The sequence below is a fragment of the Amyelois transitella genome, chromosome 14, assembly GCF_032362555.1.
Source record: "Amyelois transitella isolate CPQ chromosome 14, ilAmyTran1.1, whole genome shotgun sequence".
NCBI lineage: Eukaryota > Metazoa > Arthropoda > Insecta > Lepidoptera > Pyralidae > Amyelois > Amyelois transitella.
The window spans coordinates 592,639-619,802 of NC_083517.1; the positions used below are offsets into that span (position 1 = coordinate 592,639).

Below are 27,164 nucleotides of genomic sequence, written 5' to 3' on the forward strand. Positions count from 1 at the left end.
CTTTATTTGATTCCTAATTTTGAAGTTTTGTCATTATATTGTGTATTTGTTTTAAATAAAAATATGTGATATCACATTTTGATAGGAAAGTAGGTACTTATGTACTTTATTTTTACCAGACGCTTAACGTTATCTTACTATGTAAGATAAATATTAATCAAATATAACTTTGGAATCTTTATAAACCTGAATAATTACTTTATAAGTGTAATATATTATGTATTGTGATGACATGGTTTAAAATAAAGTAAAACATATTTTAAAACTTAGTTCGTCTTTTACTTATTAGAAAGGTTTTTCGCCGTACAGCAAAAAATCCGGCCGCTGAAAAATAAATATAGGTAATGTCCGTGAGCGAAGACGCAGGCTAAGCTATTACAAAATAAAAAATGTTGAAGCACCAGCCAATATTATCAGACAATCTCAAAAAATTCGGTGTAATTTATGACATTACAAATGATAAAATTGTAACTGACAATACCTGTATTTTGAATATAACACCAAAATATCGAAAAAGTGGGTCTATAGAAGTTCCAACAGAAGCCAAAACTGGAGTTTTTTAAAAGCATTTAGTTTTTCTGTATATACATCTAATTATATACTTTTAAATTAAATCTTGCTCCAATTAAAAATCTGATGTCTCTCTGTATTCCGTGTACTGTACATAATGTTCTTCCCCCAGTCCCCACACGCTTCTACGGTGCCAATACAGTTATCATTTCTTTTTATTAAGATTCGGAAACGAAGTCGCGTGCTGCAGCTAGTTTGTAATAAGCCCAGAGTTCCCGGATCGAACCACGTCTGTCCCGTCACGTAGCTGTCATCATTGAGTTGTCATCTCAATGACACAATCATCGTGGCATGCGCAAGGTTGATCCGGCACATCGGGATGGAATGGTTTCCCCACTAATTAGTATTCCGAGCTTGGATTGAAGATTAGCTCATAACCTGTGTGAACACCTTTATAAATATTGTATTTGCATGTACATTTGGGTACCTATGTGGATGTAGGTACTAACTTGTACTAAAAGCGCCGTGATAGGAAATTGACTTATTTTATGTAACTGTTTATATTTATTTTTGGAAATAAGTGCCTCGTAGATATACAGAGATTATACGTAAATAAATGATAAACACTTTTCTATTGTATTAATGTTGTATAATTTGATATTTACTACGTACATACAATAATTACATACATCAGATATATTATTTAAGGTCCAGACCCCTCATTTAGGGTCCAGGAACTTGCTTCTACGCTTGGATTGGATATTAAATACTTATATGATTTTGTTATACAGGGTGTTTGGTAAGTCGCGACGCATATCGAAAGAGGAAACTCGGTATCTAATTCTCGTTCTAAGTAATTATAAAAAATAGGGGGTTATTGTTTTACCTACCTGTATCAATGGTGCCGGCCGCGAGCCGTCTCGCTGGACGTCAACGCGTGCGCACGTCCAAACATTTTGCGACTTTATTTGACACTAATATGATTTCTTTTTCTTTTAAATTAATAAATGAGTTTTTTGTTGCTTTTGTATATTATAAAGTTCAAAGCGTGTTCATGATTTACTATGTCCTAAATATGAAACGCGATTTACCAGTCACCCTGTATATTTATCGTCAAATTTTATTCGTCATATCAATTTTATCGTTCATCTGGCGAATATCCTGGTCTTCCGACCGGTCTTTCGTCTTCTTGGAAAAGTACACCCAGGAATCAAAATAAGCGTAGCATGAAAGTATTTACAGAAATTTTTCAGAAGTAAAAAAGGAGGGAAAAATCTTGGCTCTTTTTCGGAATTGTGCAATGGCCAACCATTAAGGGATGAACATTCAATTATTTTGCAAGCAATATTTGAAATTCTTGATTTACTAAGATATTCTGGTGCGGGGATGACCAGCCAGACCAGGCCCTCCCTTTACGTTCATGTGTGGAAGTTAGGAAGGTAAATACAGGAAAGCTACAGGCATCTTACCTCCATGACCCTCGTAAAACATTAATTATTTAGAAAAGATTGAGTTACTATCCATTTCTATGGAGTTTTAGCTTAACTATGAAAAGTTAATTTTCAAAAAGATATATTGAAATATATTTAAGACCGTATACTTAGTTTGTTACATTTAAAAAAATGATCGATAGAGGTAAGATGCCTGATATAAACTAAACAACAGAATTAAGCCGTTTAAGTTGACGTTATTAGTTTTCTAATAGGTTAGAATTAATTATAGCTACTTATAATATCATCAATATAATTACAATCTTATTGATAAATATAATTGGTTGAATTATGTCCAATAACTTAGCATGAATTCAAGGGTTAGGTACCTTTGAAATTTCGTACTGAATTCGTGATAAGTTATTTTATATCAACCTCTTTATATTGACTACGATCGAATTCTACACATTTGGTTTACAAAGTTTATAATGTTATTATTATAAATATAACAAACACCTTGAAAATGCTACAACTTTGTTTCACTAAAAAATCACCGTTCCACATACACTGCTCACGTTCATTGTTCACGTTTCGAAAACAGAATTTGATAAATTCTCTAAAAACTTAGTGTTAAATCACCATTTACTTTTATTAAAAGAGAATTTAATTTATTCTCTTTCGATTCCGTCTAAAAAATTACTTTCCACTCCGAACGGCCTTTGACATAAAACAGAATTTAAAATTGGTATCGAAATTCTATTTACAAACGGCCAGTACCAATCGATGTTAAAAACTCTATGGATTCAGTCTATTAATCACTTTCCATTCCAAACGATGCCATTTCTCTTTAAAACAGAATTTGAAAACCCTATGGAATCCTCTCAATTTTCGAACGGCCAGTTTCTATTAATGAATGAACAGTTCTTTATTCAAACGTGTCTTTTTTCTGTCAGTTCAGGCCACTTCGAGGTCGGAGTCGGAGTCGTCTGTGTAGTTCCTTTGCGGTTGTGCTGGTAGGGCGCTGGCTGGAGGAGAATGTGCCGGCGACAGCATCGGCCGCGCCAGCAGCGGCGCTCGGCCGCAGCTCCTCTCCTCTTGGAGTTTGCGAAGCCTTTCTTGTTCTTCCCGCTTCTGCTTCCTCCATTTCGCGCGTCGGTTCTTGAACCAGACCTGTGAAAAGAAAAAAAATATACTTATATTCAAAAATTTTATTCACTTGGACTGTGAAGTTGTACCTTGGGGTTTTTAACATTAAATATGAATAACCTTTACAAGTCCATTGGGCGGTAAACGAACGATTAAAGCATAATGCTTTATTCGCGGACAATTGAAAAATTTCAGCTACTGGATCAAAAAAAAGTAGGTTAGTGTGGAATCGTCAATAGTGTCGAATCATTGATAGTTCTGGGTAAGATGCGAATAGGTTCTTCCAGTAGAGTGCGCGCGAAAACTTTTTTTTCTTTTTTTTTTAAAGTGATCCTTACCTCCGCGGGTGGCCGGTCCCACGGAAGCTATAGTCGCCTTCACATCACAACACGGACGGCCTTCTTGTAACCAAACATTGAATGGATGTTTGACATGCCTATTACATTCAATTTTACCATCATTGCAATTTAATACAGTTTATTTGTTGCAGCGTGATGGCTTACGGAATACATGTTGATTAAGTTTTAATCCGATGATTTGAATTCGTTACTGCCTACTTTGATATTCCATAACAATGATTTGAAATCTTTAGCGAAAGTTATTCATATCCTGTGGAATTCTTTTCAAAATGACTACTAAATGTTACTATCTATACAATTTTAATTATTCAGTTATGAGCTTGATAGTTGTTCAACCAGTATACTTTTACACTCATAAATTTTTAAAATAACGTTTCTTATTTTTTAGATTTATAAGATATTTATAATCACGTTTCTTTCATGGGTAGGGTAGGTAGAGACTACATTTCCCATTTGCCACGGTGTCTGCGTAAGTAGTTACTTCTTTCGCTTCATCCACAACTCTCTTCAAGCAAGCTCGTCAATTTTGGATATTGTAAAAAAGTGTTAAAGTGTGTGTCTTATTTAATAAATATAATCTACTTGGTTATAATTGATTTGCTTGCAACAAATTTTTTTGGGTCGATCTCAAAAGAGAGTGTTCTATAGCATAAAGTTTAGTTGTAGCTTTAAAGTTCAAATGAACAAACGTAAAGTTTGTATAGAAAAAAAAAGTCAAAAGAAAAAAATAAAAACAACAAATTAAAAACAAAAAGTTTCCAAACAAAAAAATTCAACTGCAAATTGGGACAATGAGTTCAGTAGCAGTGTAAAGTTAATCAAATCCCCGAATCTAAACTGTCCTCAGAAATGCCGCCCCAAGTTTGCACGATGCCGTACAACGCCCATACAACTTTTCGTATTGCTTTCATTTTAATTTGTTAGCGATATCACCATTGTAGTAGTTAATTGCCTTAGAAGAGTCGGTGCGTCGACAATGGCGCTATTAACTTTAAGTGGGGTTTCGGTGTACGGCTTACCCGCCGCCGGCGAAGCGAGAGTTATGCTCTGCCACCGCCAGACTCCTTGTCTCGCGGCGGCCATTGTCATTGCACACCCACAAAAGATTACCCCGACGCTCTTTTGTCAGTCCCTGATTGGTTCCAACTTTCACTTATTGGACTAAACAAATATGAAAGAAATTTATGGATATGAACCAATGAATAATATTAAGCGTGGCGTTAAATCTATATATCTATACTAATATTATACTATTACTATTATACCATTTATTACACAAGGCTTTAGGCTATATAATATCACACTGCAACTATTAGGAGCGAAGAAATGATGGAAAATGTGAATAAAAAAAACGGGGCAAATTATTCATCCTTGAGGGCTTAAATGATGTCCAAAATAACTATTCTACGCGGATGAAGTCGCAGGCACAGCTAATAGGTTATGAAATTTGCATTTAACGAAAGTATACAGTACATATAACACATTTATCCATTACAGGGCAGACAGAGCTAAAAGTCTCGAAAAGACTGAACGGCCACATTCAGCTGAATGACTATGGAATTGAGATTCAATTTTTTTTTTTGGATTCTTCTTTTTCTTTAAAAATTCGGAATCTTTCTTTTTTTAAAAAAAAAAGAATCCGAAGTTTATTAGCGTATCCATTACACCTTAAAAAAACAGTAATACATACATACATTCATAAAATCACGCCTCTTTCCCGGAGGGGTAGGCAGAGACTACATCTTTCCACTTGCCACGATCTCTGCATACTTCCTTCGCTTCATCCACATTCATAACTCTCTTCAAGCTCGGCGGTTTCGGGTACTGTTGACCTGACCCTTTGCCAGGACGTTCTTAATTTGATCAAGATACGTTCGTCTAGGCCTTCCCACTTCGACCTTTCCCTCCACACTCTCCTTGTATATCCTTGTATAAAAAACAGTTATAGATCAGAGTTAATCAGACGTAGTTTCTTCAGTAACGTGACAAAACCAAACATCCATTGTTCTCTTAGTACATTGTTTCGAATATCCAAAATCTATTGTGAAAGCGTTCTTGTATCGTGCATAAATTATTAGAATATTCCCAACTTTGTAAAGACAAGTAGCTTTATTGGAAAGCTTAGCAGATTGTCAACATGGCGGCCTGGGTTGTGGCAGCTAAAGTACAACATAGAATGGTTAAACAGATTACGTAATTAGTTATCGACTTAGACCTTTGAGATTTGAGACTAATATTGTATCGGCGACATTTTCACAGTTTTTTAATTAATTCAAATTAGTGCGGGGTGGTTTCCGGCACAAATAAAAAAAAAAGAATAGGACCACTCCATCTCGTCCCCATGGATGTTGTTGAAGGCGATTAAGGGATAGTTAAAGCTTAAGCACCTACTAATAATACTCACAAATCAATCAGGCCTTTTTCCCGCGGGGCAGGCAGTGACTACATTTTCAGTCTAAATAATCTATTCACTTATATACTTCCTTTATTACACTGTAGGTACATTAAGCTGTCATTTATTTTTCAAAATAAACACAATAGTTTCTAGTTAAACTAATTAAAACATACATACTTATAATCACGCCTATATCCTGATAGGCCACGTCACGTCTTGAAAATACTGATAGGCCACGTTCAGCTATTTGGCTTTAAAACAAAATTGATATTCAAACAGTGACAGGTTACTAGCCCATCGCGTAGAAGAAGACTCCCAATTTTATAATCCTATCCCTAAGTCGCCTTTTACAAAATCTATGGGCAAGCGTTGGAGTGGTCCTATTCTTTTTTCTATTTGTGCCGGGAACCACACGGGTCGTGTCTCAATATCTAATGAGGAGTGTGGGAAGACCCAGTTGGGAGGGAGGCGCCGGCGGCTATGACAGTCACGCCTCGACGCCCCCCACTCTGATACACAAGAACGCTCCGTTCCATGTACCGTCGCATGCACGCTGTTCGCGTTTCATTTCGCGATTTCTTGCATCTAATAAATATATCAAACAAATTATTACCGATTCATGCATAAATACAAGAAATCACACGATTTTCAGCACCATCACTAAATAAATAAATATATACGGGACAAATTACACTGATTGGGTTAGCCTCGAAGTAAGTTCGAGACTTGTGTTGCGAGATACTAACTCAACGATACTATATTTTATAATAAATATTTATATAGATAAACATCCAAGATCCAGGCAAATCAGAAAAAGTTCTTTTCTCATCATGCCCTGGCCGGGATTCGAACCCGGGACCTCCGGTGTCACAGACAAGCGTACTACCGCTGCGCCACAGAGGCCGTTAAAATGTGCTTACTGTTTACGTTTCATTTCGTGATTTTGTTGTCTTACGTACGATATAAAATGAATTACGTGTTGACATAACGAATTTGTTTAGCGTGATTTCAGTTGAAAGCAAAACGTAGGTAGTACCTACTTACATACATAAATTCATATCATCTCGTCTATATCCTTTACGGGGTAGACAGAGCCAACAGTCTAGTCTTGAAAAGACTGAAAGGCCACGTTAAGCTGTTTGGTTTTTTGATAGAATTGAGCAAAACGTAAAAACTAAAAAAAATATTAAAAAGAAAAAAATTTGGAGGCTAACTTCTTTTAAGAGGGATGGAGTACATACATATCTACGTACCTAAAGTCTACATACATACATATAATCACGTTTATATCCCTTATATAATATATAATATCCCTTGCGGGATAGACGGAGCTAACATTCTTGAAAATACTGATAGGCCACGTTCAGCTTTTTGGCTTACAGATAGAATTGAGATTCATACTCGTATAAAGTGACAGGCTTGCTAGCCCGTCGCTTAAAAGAAGAATCCAAAGTTTATAAGCCTATCCCTTACTCGCCTTTCACGACATCCATGGTAATGAGACGGGTGATCTCAAGATGTAGCTTAAAAAATATAATTTGAATCAAAACCCGATATCAATTAATTAAGCAACCGGTGAATGTAAATGAACTCGACATTAAAGTATCAGCCGGGATCAGGCGGGCGGTCCATTAATAAATCAGTTTGCTAAAACCGTAATTGTAATCTCAAACAGCGGAGGGAGATGTGTTTGTAATCACAACATTGTTACAAGTTCGGTTCACCGCCATAACCCCCCCCCCCCCCTACACTCCCCTCCCCCCGCGCCAGGCCGCGGTTCACACGGTTTCCTTCGCGAAAGTAAAGTATGTAACTTAACTAGATAATATTTATCATTGACGAAAAAAAAAAAAACCTCGACGGATTGGAAGCATAGTTTTTTTTTTTTTAAATCGATAGAAGTCTTGTTTTTGTTTGTTTTTAGTATCTTTATTGCACAGAAATTTATTTACACAGTTACAAAAAAAAAATAGAGAGAACATAGGACTTATACCATGAAGTATTTTTATACTTAAGTACAAAGTATTAAAATACTTCAGTTGTTTTAATTGGCTGTCTACCCCGCAAGGGATATAGACGTGATTCTATGTATGTATGTATGTTTTTCCGTTTAGAAATAGCGTAGTCACAAAACTTGAAGACCAATTGAACCTGAATGGTTTCGAGATGCCATTGAGATTTATAGAGTAAATTAATCAATATTATTTTACGTAGTAGTAATTGCCACCAGATTGATAACCCGTCGATAAACGCCTTAAAGACTACTTAGCTTGTAAGTATTTCCAGAGGTAGGCTTAACATAGGGTTCAACATTTTGAACATTTACTCACGAAGAGAAGGTGGCTCACACATTATGTTTTTTCAGCATGAATGTATGCTTATATAGAATTCAATAAAGCAGTGTAATATTTTTGCCAACAAGTTTCAAATAAAAAAATGCAAGCAAATCTCAATTTAAAACTCATAGTTTTATTGATGTGAATTACACAGGTTTTAACGCGTACATATTACAAATTCTGCCGGAAAAATTATTAAACTTTTGAATTAAAAGTAATCACTCATCCAGTGTTGACATAATTAAAGTACAACTGTATTAAGTTTAGCATCGCCGCCGGATCGTGAAATCCCTCACACCTGTCGGGGCATATCTCCCCATTTGTCGGGAAATGCATTAGTCAATATTAAAGACGCCATTCGCGAGTATAATTCCACAAAGGGCACTTCAAATCACACCCATTTCCATGGGTGGAATGTCAAAACACTCTTTGCCAGCCGGAGGCTGCGTTGTAAAATATAGAGAGTGCAGAGGGGTAGATAAATAATTTTTTTGATAGTTAAAAAATATTTTTTTTGTGGCTTATATATTATATTGCTTTTTGAGCCCTTTAAATCATGTATGTCAATTTAATTTAATTAGGAATATAAGTACCTAGTGAAATTCGCTTAAATGGTAACCTTATTTGAAGCAATTCTTAGGGGATTTTTTATAGGCTAAACAAAACCGCTGAAGAAATCAACTGAATTGAGTAATTCAGCAGCTTCGGATAGATAGGACTCATGTCAAGAAGTCTCATTTTTTTATTTGGCCTAATCGGTTCAGGATATAGTACCGCCAAACGTGTGGATTAAAGGTCAGAGTTACTACAAAGCTATCGTATTAAGTTAACAAATAAACAAATAATTTCCAAGTCACTATTGACTAATAAATAACAAATAAACAAATAATTTCCAAGTCACTATTGACTTGGAAATTATTTGTTTATTTGTTAACTTTTTACTGCAAATAAGAAAATAAAATTAGGTACAATACAAATGTATAAAGACGGATTTCCTATCGTCAACCAATTAATTGACAACAATATTCTTCACAAGAAAGAGGTAGCAATACACGATTAAATTGCTAACTTTTAAGATCCTCCACAACAAATGGTATAAGTCCGCCATTGCAAGTGATATATTTCTTTTATAACTATATACTATTTCTTGTAATTGTGTAGATTTCTGTGCAATAAAGATATTAAGTTGCATGAAGAGAGTTATGAATGTGGATGAAGCGAAGGAAATATGCACAGATCGTGGCATGTGGAAAGAGGTAGTCTTTGTCATTTTATGTATGGTATGTATAAAGATATTACAAACAAACAAATGCTACAAATGCCTATTCCGTACCCTCTATATTTCACGGTCCGTTGTCCCCTCGGCTCTGTCACTTCGTATCAATTACCTCACGCAAACACCCATGGTTAGTCCATATCTCAATCCCGCTATAAAGTCCTATCTGCGCACAATGCGCCATACGAATCGAAATTCAATCGTCAAAAGGCAGCCTTAATAGAACCGCGATTTGTAACAAATTTGCAAAATGTAGTTTATCCCGACTATCTTCAATCAAAATTGGTCGTAAAACAATGCTGATAAGTGTCAAATTCGCGGGAATACGAGACAGAAATCAACCCTAGGGGTCGTTATGCAAACAAAATGTTCCCCTAAACGTTATACTTTGAAAACAATAATTTGTATTGCGTATCGTTCGTACGTGTCCATAAATAATAGAGTGGTACTCCGGACGGGAATGTAACCTTTATTTGTGGTGTATTTGTTGCAAACCTTATTTTTATTTCATGAAGTAGTTAAATTGATAAGTTTTTTGTTTAATAGGTTTTGTGATCGAGTTACGAGTACGTCAGTAACCGGTTATTAGTGTTTTACCAATTAGATTGTCAGATGTTTGTCTCTTACCAAAGACAGCAAAACTTTAGTTCATAGTTTAAATTTCAGTAAAAATCTATTCTTACAAGGTGCAGTTTTTATGTGAACTTTCTGGCGTATTTACTATATTTTCAATTTCTTCACTCTTAACGCCACGAAAAGGAGACATCTTTTGTTAAGATAATTACTAACAAATATGGGATTTTTCTTTTGGCGATGGGGCTAGGATCCTGTCACTATTTTATCCATCTTCAACCCATACAGCGGAACGTCGCGTCGCAACCAGTCTTTGCGAGACTGTTGGCTCTGTCTACCCCGCAATAAGGGGGGATAAAGACGTGATTATATTACGATATTTATTTAGCAGAATAAACTAATGAATTAGTGGCATCCTTACAGAATAACTTAGTCTTTTTTTTTCTCAGCTTGTTTCTTACCTATCCGCACAAATATAAATTAGCGAGCGAAACAAACATTCATAGGCACGGAGTAGAATAGAATTTTATTAAAATAATTACAACTACGTTATTATGTCGAAGTTATTCGTCATTGTATTCATAATGTAGCTGTTTATTACTGCCAATAAAGAAAAATGAAAAAACAGAAGTTCGTTTTCAAAGTTCCGTTTAAAGCTTAACAAGCGTAAAATGAAACGGGGGAACTCTTTGATCAGTTCACGTCGGCTGCTCACGGCGATATTACAGAATAGCAGACAAAATGGCGCCTGTTTATTACTTAGTAACACATTGCGAACGTGTCTCTTTTGTGTAGCAACGAGTTATACTTATTCGTGTTTGTAGAGCGCGCATTGTCTCACATATACATACATACATATGGTCACGTCTATATCCCTTGCGGGGTAGACAGAGGCAATAGTCTTGAAAAGACTGAATGGCCGCGTTCAGATATTTGGCTTAATGATAGAATTGAGAATCAAATAGTGACAGGTTGCTAGCCCATCGCCTAAAAAGAATCCCAAGTTTGTAAGCCTATCCCTTAGTCGCCTTTTACGACATCCATGAGAAAGAGATGGAGTGGTCCTATTCTTTTTTTGTATTGGTGCCGGGAACCACACGGCACTTCTTTTTAGGCGACGGTTAAAAAGCCATAGAGTTATTTCGCGACTGTTGGCCCTACCTACCCCGTGAGGAATGACCTAACTGTGCACTCTCAGAAGCAAAAGGCATACAACCTCTACGGTTTTATTATATCTACTTATTAGGAGATAAGTCTGAGGGAGGCTGCGGGATGACAAGGCGCTTCCCGCCGCGGGGCGGAGCGCCACGCCCACCCGATGCGTCCCGGGTTCAAAGTTGTCACTCGTATCACTCGTTCACCACCATTTTCAGATTTATATCATCGAGTGAAATAGCCTGGAGGGCTTTTTGCATGTTAGGTCATTATATATATACGGGACAATATATATATATACGGGACAAATTACGCAGATTGAGTTAGCCTCGAAGTAAGTTCGAAACTTGTGTTATGAGATTCTAACTCAACGATACTATATTTTATAATAAATACGTATATAGATAAACATCCAAGACCCAGGCCAATCAGAGAAAGTTCGTTTCTCATCATGCCCTGGCCGGGATTCGAACCCGGGACCTCCTGTTACACAGACAAGCGCACTACCGCGCTTTATAAAGAAGATTTATTTATTTATTGTGCCGTGTGCTTCCCGGCACCATTACAAAAAGAATAGGACCACTCCATCTCTTTCCCATGGATGTAGTAAAAGGCGACTAAGGAATAGGCTTATAAACTTGGGATTCCTCTTTTAGGCGATGGGCTAGCAACCTGTCACTATTTGCATCTCAATTCTATCATTAAGCCAAATAGCTGAACGTGGCCATTCAGTCTTTTGAAAACTGTTGGCTCTGTCTGCCCCGCAAGGGATATAGACGTGACCGTATGTATGTATGTATATTTATTTATTTATGTACACAAAACTATGTGAAGTTCAGTTATTGTTAGCATTTTTTTTTGGTTTCGGTAAACTTGGTCGTTTACCTTTTAAAATATACATACGTTTAGTCACGTCTATATCCCATGCGAAGACAGAGCCAATAGTTTTGAAAAGACTGATTGGCCACGTTCAGCTGTTAGGTTTTATGATAGAATTGAGATATAAATATTGACAGGTTTTTAGCCCGTCGCCTTAAAGAAGACTCCCAAGTTTATAAGTCTATCCCTTAGCCTTCTTTAGCTGCCTTTTTCGACATCCATGGTATCGACTGGTCTTACTTTTAAGTGCTGGGAACCACACGGCATCTATAACTAGGTATGTTTCATCTTTAACCAGATATGTCATCCTACTAATATTATAAATGTGAAAGTTTGTATGTCAGGATGTCAGTATGGGTGTTTGTTACTCTTTCACGCAAAAACTACTGAACCGATTACGATGAAATTTGGAATGTAGGTAGCTGAAGACCCAGAATAACACATAGGTTTTTATCCCGGAGTACCCGCGGGATTGATTGTTACGTTATGATAGAGTTTTTAAGCGGACGCAGTCGCGGGCGGCCTTTAGTTACAAATAAATTAAATACTTACTTACTATCGTCTTATTTCGAGGTTCGACACATACACATACATACACACACACAAAACACAACGTAATTAAATTACAATACTAAATTAACAAAGCAGAATTCAAATTTGACGCGACTTCGCTAACTTGTTGTGTTTCAATTATAAATGTCAAATTAAAACAAACGACGAGGGAAATTAAATAAAGCATCCTCATTTAACCAGACAGTGTTCTAACAAGATCAACATTACCGCGGCTGGGACCCTGGGGCCCGGGCCCGGGGCACGATTACACGTCACGTTAATATTTGATTTGTTTAAAGAGTTGTAACAATGGTTTTCTTATCTCTTTGTTTGCGGAGACACCGCAAATATTTAATGTGACTGATTTAACAAAAGCGCGGAGGTCGGGCGCACTTTATTTATCTTTAAATGTCTTTTCTACGTATAAATAACATCAAATTTAATGAGTTCGTGAGGTAAGGACAAGGGCGGTTTGACTCGTGACTCCGCTCCAGTAGGAATGTCTAGAAAGAATACATATATTTAAGTCTATGTTACTTCAATAAATAAAAGCCTTTATTGCCGTTTTACAAAGGAATGGTTTAGGTATATCATATAAATTATTTCCGTTGCACGACAACTTGTTCATCGAATTTTTAAAAATATTTTTATACTTTGAATAGTGCAAAAGATCTTGTCTATCTCTGGGCACTGAAGTTAATATTAATTTTTGAAATCAAAATTTATTAGACACTATTTATTATAAAATATAAAGTTATATTTGTAATAACAACTCTTTTTTCATAATTTTATCAATTTCTAGGATACAGAATGGTTTAGCTGAATAGCTTGAGGGTTCACATAGTGACAGGTTGCAAGTTTATTACATTTTTCATTCCTTAACCATACTTGGAAATACACATACATACATACATATAATCACGTCTTTATCCCTTGCAGAGTTGACAAAGCCAGCAGTCCTAAAAGACTGAAAGGCCACGTTAAGCTGTTAAGCTTAATGATAGAATTAACTTTAAAATAGTGAGAGTAACTTACTAACTCGCACATCGCCTAAATGAAGAATCCCAAGTTTATAAGCCTATTCTTTAGTCGCTTTATACGACATCCATGGGAAAGAGATACACTTGGAAAAATACTTGAAATAATAAGATATTTTCTTGACATTTTGCCTAAAAATATTACTTGTACTCATTACAACAATTTATTATTCGATATTGCCCAAAAATAGCCCGTCTTGCCGACTTTGTGGACGGCCTCGGTGGCGCAGCGGTAGTACGCTTGTCTGTGACACCGGAGGTCCCGGGTTCGAATCCCGGACATGATGAGAAAACAAATTTTTCTGATTGGCCTGGGTCTTGGATGTTTATCTATATAAGTATTTATTATAAAATATAGTATCGTTGAATTAGTATCTCGTAACACAAGTCTCGAACTTACTTCGAGGCTAACTCAATCAGTGTAATTTGTCCCGTATATATTTATATTTGTGAGTCAAATTAAAAAGTCAGCGCGCTGTAAAAACATCTGAGTGGCGCATGCAAGTGTTATACGGTTCCTAAACAAAAGGATTTTAATAATGCAGTTTCCAATTGCCGTTAGCAAATAACGAGGGAACAGGCGAAACGTGTGTGTTGCCTTGAAAACAGGAAAACAATGTTGCCATACACGCTCAGTCTCAAAATTTAAGACAAAAATAAAAACATTTTTAACGTGGTAGTTAACTGCCGTGTGCCGTGTGGTTCCCGGCACCAATACAAAAAAGAATAGGACCACTCCATCTCTTTCCCGTGGATGTAGTAAAAGGCGACTAAGGGATAGGCATACAAACTTGGGATTCTGTTTTAGGCGATGGGTTAGCAACCTGTCACTATTTGAATCTCAATTCTATCATTAAGCCAAATAGCTGAACGTGGCCATTCAGTCTTTTCAAGACTGTTGGCTCTGTCAACCCCGCAAGGGACATAGACGTGACCATTTGTATGTATGTATGTAGTTAGCTGCGGACGTTCGTAACGTTCTTTATGCGTTAGTCTCCGTTGCGTTCTCTTTATGCGGAGTAAGTCTTCTTACTCTCATCCGTTCATTCATTGATATAGTCACGTCTATATCCTATTCGGGGTAGCCAGAGCCAAAAGTCTTGAAGAGACTGGTAGGCCACGTTCGGCTGTTTGGCTTAATGATAGAATTGAGATTCAAATAGTGACAGGCTGCTAGCCCATCGCCTAAAACAAGAATCTCAAGTGTATAAGCCTATCCCTTACTCGCCTTTAACGACATCCGTGGGAAAGAGACGGAGTGGCCCTATTTTTTTTTTATATTGGTGCCGGGAACCACACGGCACACATGAACTAAAATAATAAAGCAATGAAATCATCAAACGAAACAGTACGACTAATCTCCCATTGAGGTTGTAAGTCTTCAAAAATAAGCGTTAACATTAAAATCGATTAAAGCAATCTGTCAGTTAAAAAGCAAATTGTAAAAAGTCCATGATCCGAGATGAAGCCATACGAGTGACTCGATACTCGCCCTTTGCTTCCTTTAGGGACGATAAATAAATTAATTTAATTAACTCAAATTAATTTTCGCCGCCGCAATGGCGCCCGCCCACGGCCGGCCTTTTTATTTGCCCGAAGCTAAAATTGCCCGCGCAGAAAACTCCACGAACGTGAACTAGTAAGGATTCATGAATAAAAGGGAAACTGAAGCATTTATAATCACTTTTCGATCGGATATTTTATATCCAAAATGTCGGTGTAATTTTGGGCTAAGCGAAAGTTGCTGAATAATTTTGTTGTGAGATACAATATCAAGCTGTTGTTTTTTTTTTTTTAAGGAAATTTATAATTTTAATAATTATATAAGAAAACTAACTGTGCTCGCGACTTCGTCCGCGTGGAAAAGTTATTTTGGGCATCATTGAAGCCCCAAAGAATGAATAATTTTCCCCGTTTTTTTCACATTTTCCATTATTTCTTAGCTCTTAATAGTTGTAATGTGATGTTACATAGCCTAAAGCCTTCCTCGATAAATGGTCTATTCAATACAAAAAGAATTTTTCAATTCGAACTAGTAGTTCCTGAGATTAGCGCATTCAAACAAACAAACAAACTTATAATATTAGTATAGATTAGAATAAGAATACTTAGTAGATGCCTATTGGTTTTAAGGGCCAGCTTAGCAGTCAAATAAAAATAATAATAATTTGACTCTTAAAATTTACCTCTTAATGGAATAAAGTACTTACACACATATACATTTATATAATCACGTCAACATCCCTTGCGGGGTAGACAGAGCCAACAGTCTTGAAAATACTGAAATGCCGCGTTTAGCTATCAATGATGGAATCGAGATTTAAATAGCGAGAGGTGGCCAGATAATAAACCAAAAAAAAAGAGTAGTAGATTCTTAATAATTAGTTTTTTACTTAATAATTAGTTTATTATTATTTTTAAGACTCAGTATTAACGGTATACGATATTATGTTTTTGTTATTCATTACTGAGTAGATTTGGTTTCCAAATACTCAAAAGACTGGAAAGCCAAGATTATGTGATTGGCTTAAAATTGGTTTACGATATAATGGCATAACAATACAAACATCACTTCCTTATCCCTTACGGGCAAACAAAGCCAATAAATAGTCAAATTACGCGGGGCCTACTTTTATAACCTTAGAGATAAATGAATAAACAAAACTGAAAAACTAAAACCCTGACAACTTCAACTTACGGATTATTATCAAGGCTAGAATTTAAAAAAAGAATATTATTTGAACACGCGTGGCATCTTAGACCAGACCTCATCTTGCACCATCAGTCAGATTGAAATTAGATACACTCAAATTTCAATATACTTACATACATATGGTCAAGTCTATATCCCTTGTTGGGTAGACAGAGCCAACAGTCTTGAAAAGACAGAATGGCCACGCTCAGCTATTTGGCTTAATGATAGAATTGAGATTCAAATAGTGACAGGTTGCTAGTCCATCGCCTAAAAAAGGATCCTAAGTATGTAAGCCTAAGTTGCCTTTTACGACATCCATGGGAAAGAGATGGAGTGGTCCTATTATTCTTTTTTTTTTGCCGTGTGGCTCCCGGTACCAATACAATACAAATTTCAATACATAATTTTTTTTTATCAAATTGAGGTCAGACGCGATCAAATAATAATAACAAAAAAAACAACAACATAGAAATAAAAATCCTAAGCGTACCAATTTCTTGAAATCGTAATTTCACAAAAAAAACGTTAGTAATGCTCAAATGTCTGCCGAGATGTTGACATTGGCTCCGGTCACCTCCTGGGTGGCACTGTTGAGTGGTCGGCACACACTTGACCGAACGCCGGTAGCTTGTAAACAGTTCCGACACACTTTCAAAACTAATTTCTATTGCGGAGACATTTAATACTTAGTGCCGTGTGGTTCCCGGTACAAATAGAAAAAGAATAGGACCACTCCATATCTCTCCCGTGGATGTCGTAAAAGGCGTCTAAGGGGTAGGCTTATAAACTTAGGTTTCCTTTTTTAGGCGATGGGCTAGCAACCTGTCACTATTTGAATCTCAATTGTATTTTAAAGACAAATAGCTGAACGTGGCCTATCAGTCTTTACAAGACTGTTGGCTCTGTCTACCCCGCAAGGGATATAGACGTGATTATAAGTATGTACGTATGAATTAATAGTTTCAATTTAGTCTATGGGAAGGCGCGTTATCTTATTTAGATAAATCTTTGACGTCTGAGTGACTGATTGACATTTAACCGACAGTCCAGACAGACTTTAAATTAGGCACGTAGGTTCCTTATGTGGTCTAGGGGTGCACCAATTAAACATACATACATATATTCACGTCTATATCCTTTGCGGGGTAGACAGAGCCAACAGTCTTGAAAAGACTGATAGGACGTTCAGCTGTTTAGCTTCATGATAGAATTGAGATTCGAATAGTGACTTTGATTTAGCTAGCACATCGCCTTCACAGACTGAAACTACATATTTTGCCGTGCCGTTGGTCTTTCTTCTGCCGGCGTGGTACTTGACCTCCCACCGCTGGAACCCCACAGGATGGATCTGGCCTGCCTCAAATGCGCGTTGCTGACAGAGACGGAAAATACTAGCGTAGTATACCAAATGTGTGTGGTTCCCGGCACTATTAGAAAAAGAATAGGACCACTCCATCCCTTTCCCATGGATGTCGTAAAAGGCGACTAAGGGATAGGCTTATAAACTTGGGATTCTTTTAGGCGACAGGCTAGCATCCTCAATTTTGAATCTCAATTCTATCATTAAGCCAAACAGCTGAACGTGGCCTATCAGTCTTTTTAAGACTGTTGACTCTGTCTACCCCGCAAGGGATATAGACGTGATTATATGTATGTATGGATGTATATAAAATTATATAGCAGATTGACTAAGCAGATATACAAGGAGAGTGTAGAGGGAAAGGTCGGAGTGGAAAGACCTAGACGAACGTATCTTGATCAAATTAAGGACGTCCTGGTAAAGGGTCAGGTCAAGAGTACCCGAAACCGCCGAGCTTGCATGAAGAGTGTTATGAATGTGGATGAAGCGAAGGAAGTATGCGGAGATCGTGGCAAGTGGAAAGAGGTAGTCTCTGCCTACCTCTCCGGGAAAGAGGCGTGCTTTTATGTATGTATGTATATCAAATTCAGAAGACAGCATCCGACAAACTATCTCTTTAAATAGGCCACCCGCATTTCGAGGGTTTGAAAGTGCTGAGTCAGCAATGTTGACAATCCCATAGCTACTTCTTAACGTTACGCCCTGTTAATCTCATCACAGACCGTATCGCAAACAAAACGGAGTTAATATTTGCGCGTGCGCATGGCCAGCGTTACGGTGGTATCGATCAATATAAATGAAATAAGAAAGTTTTTAATAATAGCATTTTTTCATTTTAATTTAAATAACGGAGCACTCGGTAAAATATTATTTTATTTTAAGTTACAAATAATATGAGAGGCAGAGACATGACATGAATGATAAAACAAAATCTATCAAAAAATGGAATTAATTCAAAGATGAAATTAGAAGAAAAAATCTCTAAAACTCTAAAGAGGTTTTTCTCTCCAACAATTATTAATCAAATACGGTTCAGTAATTTTTGAATTTATTCGTTACTCACATTCGAAAATATAAAAATCTCCTCTCTTTATTATGAGTGTGATATTATAACCTTAAAAAAATAAACCCTATAACATTATAGGTCTCCGTCGGCGCGGTACTTATTCCTGACAACATAGTATAAAGCTTCTCGTGACTGTCCCTATATCTACATGTATGTATACTTAGATCTTTAAAACTACCCAACAAATTTCGATGCAGATTTTTTAATAAATAGAGTGATTCAAGAGGAAAGTTCATATGTATAAATACTCATGAGAAGCCGGGGCGGGTCGCTATAGTTTAACTATAAAGATAAGTGAGTGAAGAAGTGAATGAAACTTAATTCAATGGTAAATGCACTAATTTTGAAGTAAGTTTCCCAAAAGATACAATTAATGTTTCTTGTTATTTTTACGTAGCAAGTTCGTAGCACAGCACTACGATATTCGTAGCACTTTGCTACGATTTAGAAATTGCCTTATTAAAATGTAGATATGACGATGACTAAGGGATAAAAAATATGATGTATGTCATTTATGTTTTACCAAATTCAAATTAAAATAAATAATTATTATTGAGGGACATTTCAAAATACCTACCCCGCAAGGCATAAAGACGTGAATATATATGTATGTATATGATATCTTTTAATAAAGATTCTTTCTATTCCTCCATACGTGTAGCTAATTATTATTGCAATCAGTTGGTGAAAATGTAAGCTTTTTGGATGTAATATGTGTTAGCTTGTAAGATAAGCTTGTAGATTGTGATTAAAAAAAATAAGGTTTTTAAGATAGGTAAATCAATATTTTTAAGGAAATGTCTAGTCTACCACGAGCTTGTATGAAGAGAGTTATGAATGTGATCTAAACGAAGGAAGTATGCAGAAATCGTGGCAAGTGGAAAGATGTAGTGTCTATCTACCCCTCCGGGAAAGAGGCGTGATTTTAAAATATGTATGTACAGTGGTCACTCAGTAAATCTAATAACTAAACCGCAACGTCCCGCGGGTATTACGGAAAACCACTTTTCGATACAAGCACCTCATTAGCCAAATTTAAATCTTAACACTTAGTGATTTGAGTTGCAAGTTGATATTGTTTTGTCAATCAGTCAATGCCCTCTGATATTTGGATTAAATAAAAAACTTATCTCAATTCTTCGAGCTGTTTCCTCAAGACTACACCAGCTTAATGAGTCCTATTGAAGGTACTCGGAAGGTACTAACTGCTCTTCAATAAAGATGAATCAATTTTTTGTTCATTATTATGGGACACTTCAATATCACTTAATAATTGTCATATATTTTTTTGGTTTCTCAAAGTTGGTTGACGTCAAATTAATCACTTCAAACTAAGTTAACTGCCGCTTCCAAAGCGTCAGTGCAGAAGAAGCGGTGACAAACTGCACTGCAGCATTTTCTTCAACAACGTCAAATTCACAACTATCCAAACTTAGAATAGAAATGTGGACGAGATTATACGAGTAGTGTTGTGTTGACTTATACGAAATTTTAATAATGGAGACAATATTGCCATTGACAAATTGCCTGCGACCTGCGACCTCTACCCGCATACAATGAAATCTGCGGGAATTCCTATCTCAGTGCACTTTGAAACCAAATAAGATGCCAAATTTCAAATTTTCAGACCCTGCATATAAAGGCTGTGCGTAGGTATATATGTAGGCGCATCTCGACAATCAGTGTCGTATAATATATAAATAAAAAAAAACAAACCAACCTCAACTCGTTCCTCCTTCAAATCGACTCTCAACGCGAGTTGCTCCCTCAAGACCACATCGGGATAATGCGTCTTATCGAAGGTACTCTCAAGTTGTTCTAACTGCTCCTCCGTGAAGATGGTGCGGTGCCTCCGCTTGCGTTTGGGCGGGGGGCCCGCGAGGCCGGCTAGGGCTGCGCTGGCGTACCCGCTGTAAAGCCCAGCGTAGCCCCCCGCCGGGCACGGCACGCCGCCGCCGACGCCTGCTGAAATAAAATAAATAAATAAATATATACGGGACAAATTACACAGATTGAGTCAGCCTCGAAGTAAGTTCGAGACTTGTGTTACGAGATACTAACTCAACGATACTATATTTTATAATAAATACTTTTATAGATAAACTTCCAAGACCCAGGCCAATCAGAAAAAGTTCTTTTCTCATCATGCCCTGGCCGGGATTCGAACCCGGGACCCCCGGTGTCACAGACAAGCTATTACCGCTGCGCCACAGAGGCCGTCGTGAAAGAAATGGTTACCATCAATTTGTTTGAAATAAAACCACAGTCTTGAGCAGGTTTCGAATGGTTAAATAATAAACCCTTAAATTCTGGTAATAGATTTAAAAAAGTCATTGTGACAGTATCAATAACAAATTTCTTGTCTATTTGTTTTTTGATTTAGTAAAAATAACAGATAATCCGCAACATGCTATTTATTTTTTAATGTTTATAGAATCATTTATAGAAAAAAATATAGATTTAATAAAATTAGAGACTGGTACATAATGCGGTAAGCAATAAGGTCACATATTGTATCTTTAAGGGTTCAAACAATTAAGATTCAGTAGTTCATATTTAAGGTAGGTATCAAAAATAATTTAGATTTCAAATGTAGCAATTTCACGAGAGAATTAAATCTTACGCAACTACACTCAAACAAAGGTATGTCTTCTTAAAAAGAAAATATGTTTGACATTCCATTAACTTCACGTATCTGGCTATCAAAGATTCCCAATAAATGCGAAGTATTAATTTATCTTTCATTAAAATATTGATAAAATAACTGAAAATAAATAATTGTTTTAAATCATCTTAAAATTTCCTGCAACGAAAAATTGAGAAATTCTACATAAATAAGTTGCAACATTTTTTTATAGTACAAAATTCCAAATATCATCCTCACTACTCTACACGTCGCACCACGACCACGACTTAACAATAGTCTTAACAGAAATATTAAAAATGTTATTCCGATACATGTCAGGGTAAATCAGTTTAATATGCGTTGCGTCAGGCGACGCGTGAACAAGCTCAGACCCCGAGCGGGGGGTTGCCAGCCGTTAAAAATATTAGCCACGAATAAAAATTGAATATTTTTGCATACACAGAAGCTATAAGATATTGTTTGTGGAAACGAAAAAGCTTTTAAGGCCCGAGGCGGATTGGTAAGGCGCTATCGGTGGCTTTAATACACGGTGCGAGAATAAAAACGCGCCAATGCCGGGTAAGTCTTATTGATTTTATTCTTCTGTTATTTTCTCTGTTTGTGTGGTATGTTTTTCGATGAATGATATAGGTGTTGATTAAAAAAAGGGAAGGAAACGAAATATGTATTATACTACCAAAACTTTTGTCACCGCGAGAGTATAACAGATAATAAAATAGCTTATTCATTCATTAATTCATATGATCATGTCTATGTCGCTTACGGGTTAAACAGAGCCTCCAGTCTTGAAATACTGATGTTACTATACTTTTCGTTAAATTCAATCCATTTCCCATTTATTGATTCTAATTTATTGTGAACCTCAGCTGAGTTAAAACCTCTCACCAATGTCAGTTGTTCGATGGTCACACAGATTTTAGTAAGTAGAAGTTTGACAGCCTCCGTGGCGCAGCAGTAGTACGCTTGTATGTGACACAGGAGGTCCTGGGTTCGAACAGCGGTGCGACGAGAAATGACATTTCTTTGATTGGCTTAGATTTCGGATATTTATCTATATAAGTAGAGTTTATTATAAAATATAGTATCGTTGCGTTAACAGTCTTGAAAAGACAGGCCACGTTCTGCTTTTTGCCATGATGATAGAATTGAGATTTAAATTGTGACAGGTTGCTAGCCCATCGCCTAAAAGAAGAGGCCTTAGTCGCCTTTTACAACCGTGGAAAAGAGAAGGAGTAGTTGGTACATGGCCGAAGTAGGTTCTGCCATGAACCAATGACGTTCTGTACTTTTATGCGGAGCACAGTATTGATTGGGCCGCCGACGCTCATAATATTTATATTAATGACATAACATACAATCACGTCTATATCTCCTGCGGGGCAGACAGAGCCGTCAGTCATCAATAGACTGAAAGGCGAGCTGAATGTTCAGCTGTTTGGCTCAATGAGAGAATTATTTATTTACAGCAGGTATAATGGTAAGAAATTTTATAAGTTTATATTTATTATAATAATAATCATGTTTTTGTAAAAAAAAATCTAATTAATTATATTGTGATAATATTCAATTCAACAAGATTTCTAGGGCTTCTTAACGATTAGGTACTGTGGGGAAGAAACGTAAAACTAATTAAACAAGATGATGATTCATAGCAAAGTTCGAGTTGTTAATATAAAATTAAACCAAGAGGGTAAGTAAGTGTATGATTTTATATAGCTTCTTATTTTTGTTTAGGCGATGGGCAACCTGTCACTATTTGAATCTCACTCTATCAGTTGAACGTGGCCTTTCAGTCTTTTCGAGACTGTTGGCTCTGTCTACCCCGTAAGGGATAGAGACGTGACTATATGTATGTATGAATGACTTTTATTATCTTAGTTGTACATACATACATACATATGGTCACGTCTATATCCCTTGCGGGGTAGACAGAGCCAACAGTCTTGAAAAGACTGAATGGCCACGTTTAGCTATTTGACTTAATGATAGAATTGAGATTCAAATAGTGACAGGTTGCTAGCCCATCGCCCAAAAAAGAATCCCAAGTTTGTAAGCCTATGCCTTAGTCGTTTTTTACGACATCCATGGGAAAGAGATGGAGTGGTCCTATTCTAAGGTTACTCATCCTACTAATATTATAAATGCGAAAGTTTGAGAGTATGACAGTATAGATGTTTGTTACTCATTTACGCAAAAACTATCTACTGAACCGATTACGATGAAATTTGATATGTAGGTAGCTGAAGACCCAGAATAACATATAGGCTACTTTTTATCCCGGAGTTCCCGCGGGATTGATAGGGTTTCCATGCGGACGAAGTCGCGGGCGTCCGCTAATAAAAAGTCTTATTATTTCATAACTAATATCTTGTTAAAGGCTATTATTCTAATTCTAAAAAGTCTTATTATTTCATAACTAATATCTTGTTAAAGGCTATTATTCTAATTCTAAAAAGTCTTATTATTTCATAACTAATATCTTGTTAAAGGCTATTATTCTAATTCTAAAAAGTCTTATTATTTCATAACTAATATCTTGTTAAAGGCTATTATTCTAATTCTAAAAAGTCTTATTATTTCATAACTAATATCTTGTTAAAGGCTATTATTCTAATTCTAAAAAGTCTTATTATTTCATAACTAATATCTTGTTAAAGGCTATTATTCAGTTGCGTCACTTGGAGTTTTCTTGTTTTTGTGATTAGAAAACAAAGATTTTTTTTTGTCTTATGTAAGGTATTAAGGATTTGTTTTGAAGTGTTAATGAAATGCTACAGTAGAATTCTTGTGCCATTTTTCTTCACTTTGAAAGCGGTGTAGCGAGGGCGGATAGGTCTTTGACCTGCGATAAAGGGAAGTATAAAATATATTTTATGTCAACTTATACGTCTGTCTGCCTTTTGAATGAAAGAAAGAAAGAAAAATATTTTATTTCATATCACAAACTTAACTATACTAAGTAACAGGATTTTACAAATTATTCTTGATAATACTCAATTATTCTTGCCTTGTCATGAGTGAAAACTGGACGACATGACATGATTCCAATTTTAAAAGCATAAAAAGGTAAAATTATATAAATATTTAGGTCAAAAGTACCCGAAACCGCCGAGCTTGCATGAAGAGAGTTATGAAGGTGGATGAAGCGAAGGAAATATGCAGAGATCGTGGCAAGTGGAAAGAGGTAGTCTCTGCCTACCCCTCCGGGAAAGAGGCGTGATTTTATGTATGTATGTATGTATATAAATATTTCTTTTTAATTTATTTTTGGATAAACATTTATCTTATTAAAAACAAATTCATTGTACTCAAAGAACGCTGCGGAAACATAACCTTAAAACTGTTATATTGGTTATAATCCCTGAGGTCGGAGGGCGCGACATGATCTCCCGAGGCGGCCCGCGGGCACAGCTTATATCAAATTATAATGCTTCTTCTAACCCGAGAGGAAATTCCATCATTTAAGAGCCCCTCGGGCGGCTAATGGTTTATTCTACTAACATTATTACTAGTCCCATTTAATTTGAAAAGAATTTTCGCGGTTTTGTTTTTCTTGAGTGAGTTTTTAAAAAAGGGAGGTGTTATTTTAATGGTATTTTTTATTTTCAGATTTTTAAACAAGCATTTAGAATTTATTATATTTCTTATAACTTTTGAGAAAATAGAAAATTTGTTTATTCGTTATGGTTAGGTACGGATTGTTACGTGTCTTAAGTTACAGTAGAACTAGGCGGGATAGGACGCATATTTCCCCAAAGATGGGTAACAATAAGAACGTTAAGGGTAAGAGCCGATGAGAAACGGCTTATAACGAGATGGCGGCATAATTTTAACAATTTCTTTGCTAGCAGCAAAAAAGATACGGTATTAAGAAGACAGCGAATATACTTAGTAACCTTTTTTTTCTATGACCATAGATTGCATTAGATTGAAACGGGAGCGAATAACACTGTTGGGTTTAAACTCGTAAAACTACAGTGCCATGTGGTTTCCGGCACCAATACAAAAAAGAATAGGACCACTCCATCTCTTTCCCATGGATGTCGTAAAAGGCGACTAAAGGATAGGCTTACAAACTTGGGATTCTTTTTAGGCGATGGGTTAGCAACCTGTCTCTATTTGAATCTCAATTATATCATTAAGCTAAATAGCTGAACGTGGCCATTCAGTCTTTTCAAGACTGTTGGCTCTGTCTACGCCGCAAGGGATATAGACGTGACCATATGTATTTATGTATGTAAACTACCAGTCAGCAGTGGGATACAATAACATTCCGCTTAACAGCCCTACAGTGCGCTGTAGCGCAGCTGATGGTAAGCAGTATCTTCACAAAACCATGGCTAAGAAACTTACCGAGAAAATCATGTGCCCTTTGAAACGAACTGTGTGTTAAGTGATGCAGCTGGAGCGGCGGAATCGGCGGCTGCGGGCGAGGGGCCAGGATGCTCTCGATGGTGAAGAGCGGCGGCTGCGGGCGCTCCGGCAGGGAGCCTCCGAAGAGCAGCGCCGTGCTCAGCAGCGCCGGGGCGTCGCGCGCCCAGCCGCCGCCGGCGCCGCCCATGCCCTCCCGGGCCGGCGTCGCCACTTCGACAGGAATCACCCCACACATCCACTCATTGCCTTATCATCAGTTATTATTAGTCACTGGCACACAGTTTTCCGAATTCGAATTTTGGAACACATCGCGCGCGAATTGAAAAAAAATGACACTGGTTTTTTTTTAAATTGAATTGACTTTTTATTTTTTTTATAAATTTATACGCAAAGAAATAAATTGCACTTTTTTATATTTTTAAAACAATTAATTTAGTTTAGTAATCTTAATAGATTACGGGATAAACGTTGATGTGATTGCGTGTAAATCGTTTAAGTCGTATAGTCGCGCGAGGAATGGGGCTCCGGCGAGATGTGGTGTGTGCGCACGGGGCGGCGCCGGGCGTGGCCTAGGGTGCTCCGCCCCGCGTGCAGCTTAATGGATGTGACAATACGACGAAGCTCCCAAACAAGTATAATCGTAATCTGTACCCCTCCCTATCAATTCTCTTTGCTATATATCTGGGTAGGTACTGCGCTCTGTGGAACGTACATTGGCTTTTGTAAGCGGTTATTACGTTTCATGATAGTACATTTATATAGCGGAATACTGAATGTACTAAATTGTAAAAGATTTGTCATTTGAATTGATTTGCCATGCAGGATTATAAACTTTTAAATTAACAATTCAACAGTAGGTAGGAACATACGTATATATATATATATATAGGTAGGGGAAGTACGTCCAAAATGACATTATACTGACAAAACGACACATTAGTGATATTTGAAAACCTGCACGGTATAAACTGTCAAAAGTTAGCCAATCAGGAAGCACCTACACCGGAAATATACCATTCGAGTTTTGAGAGACGTTTAAAATACAGAACGGACGCCATGTTGATATTTGTTTTTTGAGGTTGGAAAGAAATTTGATAGTGGTCATTTGTTTTTTGTTTTTTGATAAGTTTTCTTTTGTTATTGTACTGTCCTATAATTTTATATTTCGAAGCAATTTGTGTTTGAGGTGATGGCGTTGAATTTAAAACATTATTGTCACTGCAACAAGATTATTTTTCGAATTGTAATATTTTTTGAGGCTATGTACAAAATGACATACAACCACTATGGACAAAACGACATAATGTGTCATTTTGTCCGTAGAGACGGTGGTAAGAGAGTTAATGTCATTTCTCCAGTGCCCAGTGGTAAATT

General features: G+C 36.6%; 1 protein-coding gene across 1 annotated transcript; it reads right to left on the reverse strand.

Moving 5' to 3' along the window:
- Positions 1-2,894: 2,894 nt before the first annotated feature.
- On the reverse strand, positions 2,895-25,977 carry LOC106129120 (retina and anterior neural fold homeobox protein 2). Its single transcript, XM_013327591.2, has 3 exons — positions 25,770-25,977; positions 20,490-20,731; positions 2,895-3,110 (listed from the first exon to the last, which is right to left on the reverse strand). The coding sequence occupies exons 1-3, from the start codon at positions 25,975-25,977 to the stop codon at positions 2,895-2,897; spliced, it is 666 nt and encodes a 221-aa protein (XP_013183045.2).
- Positions 25,978-27,164: the final 1,187 nt, after the last annotated feature.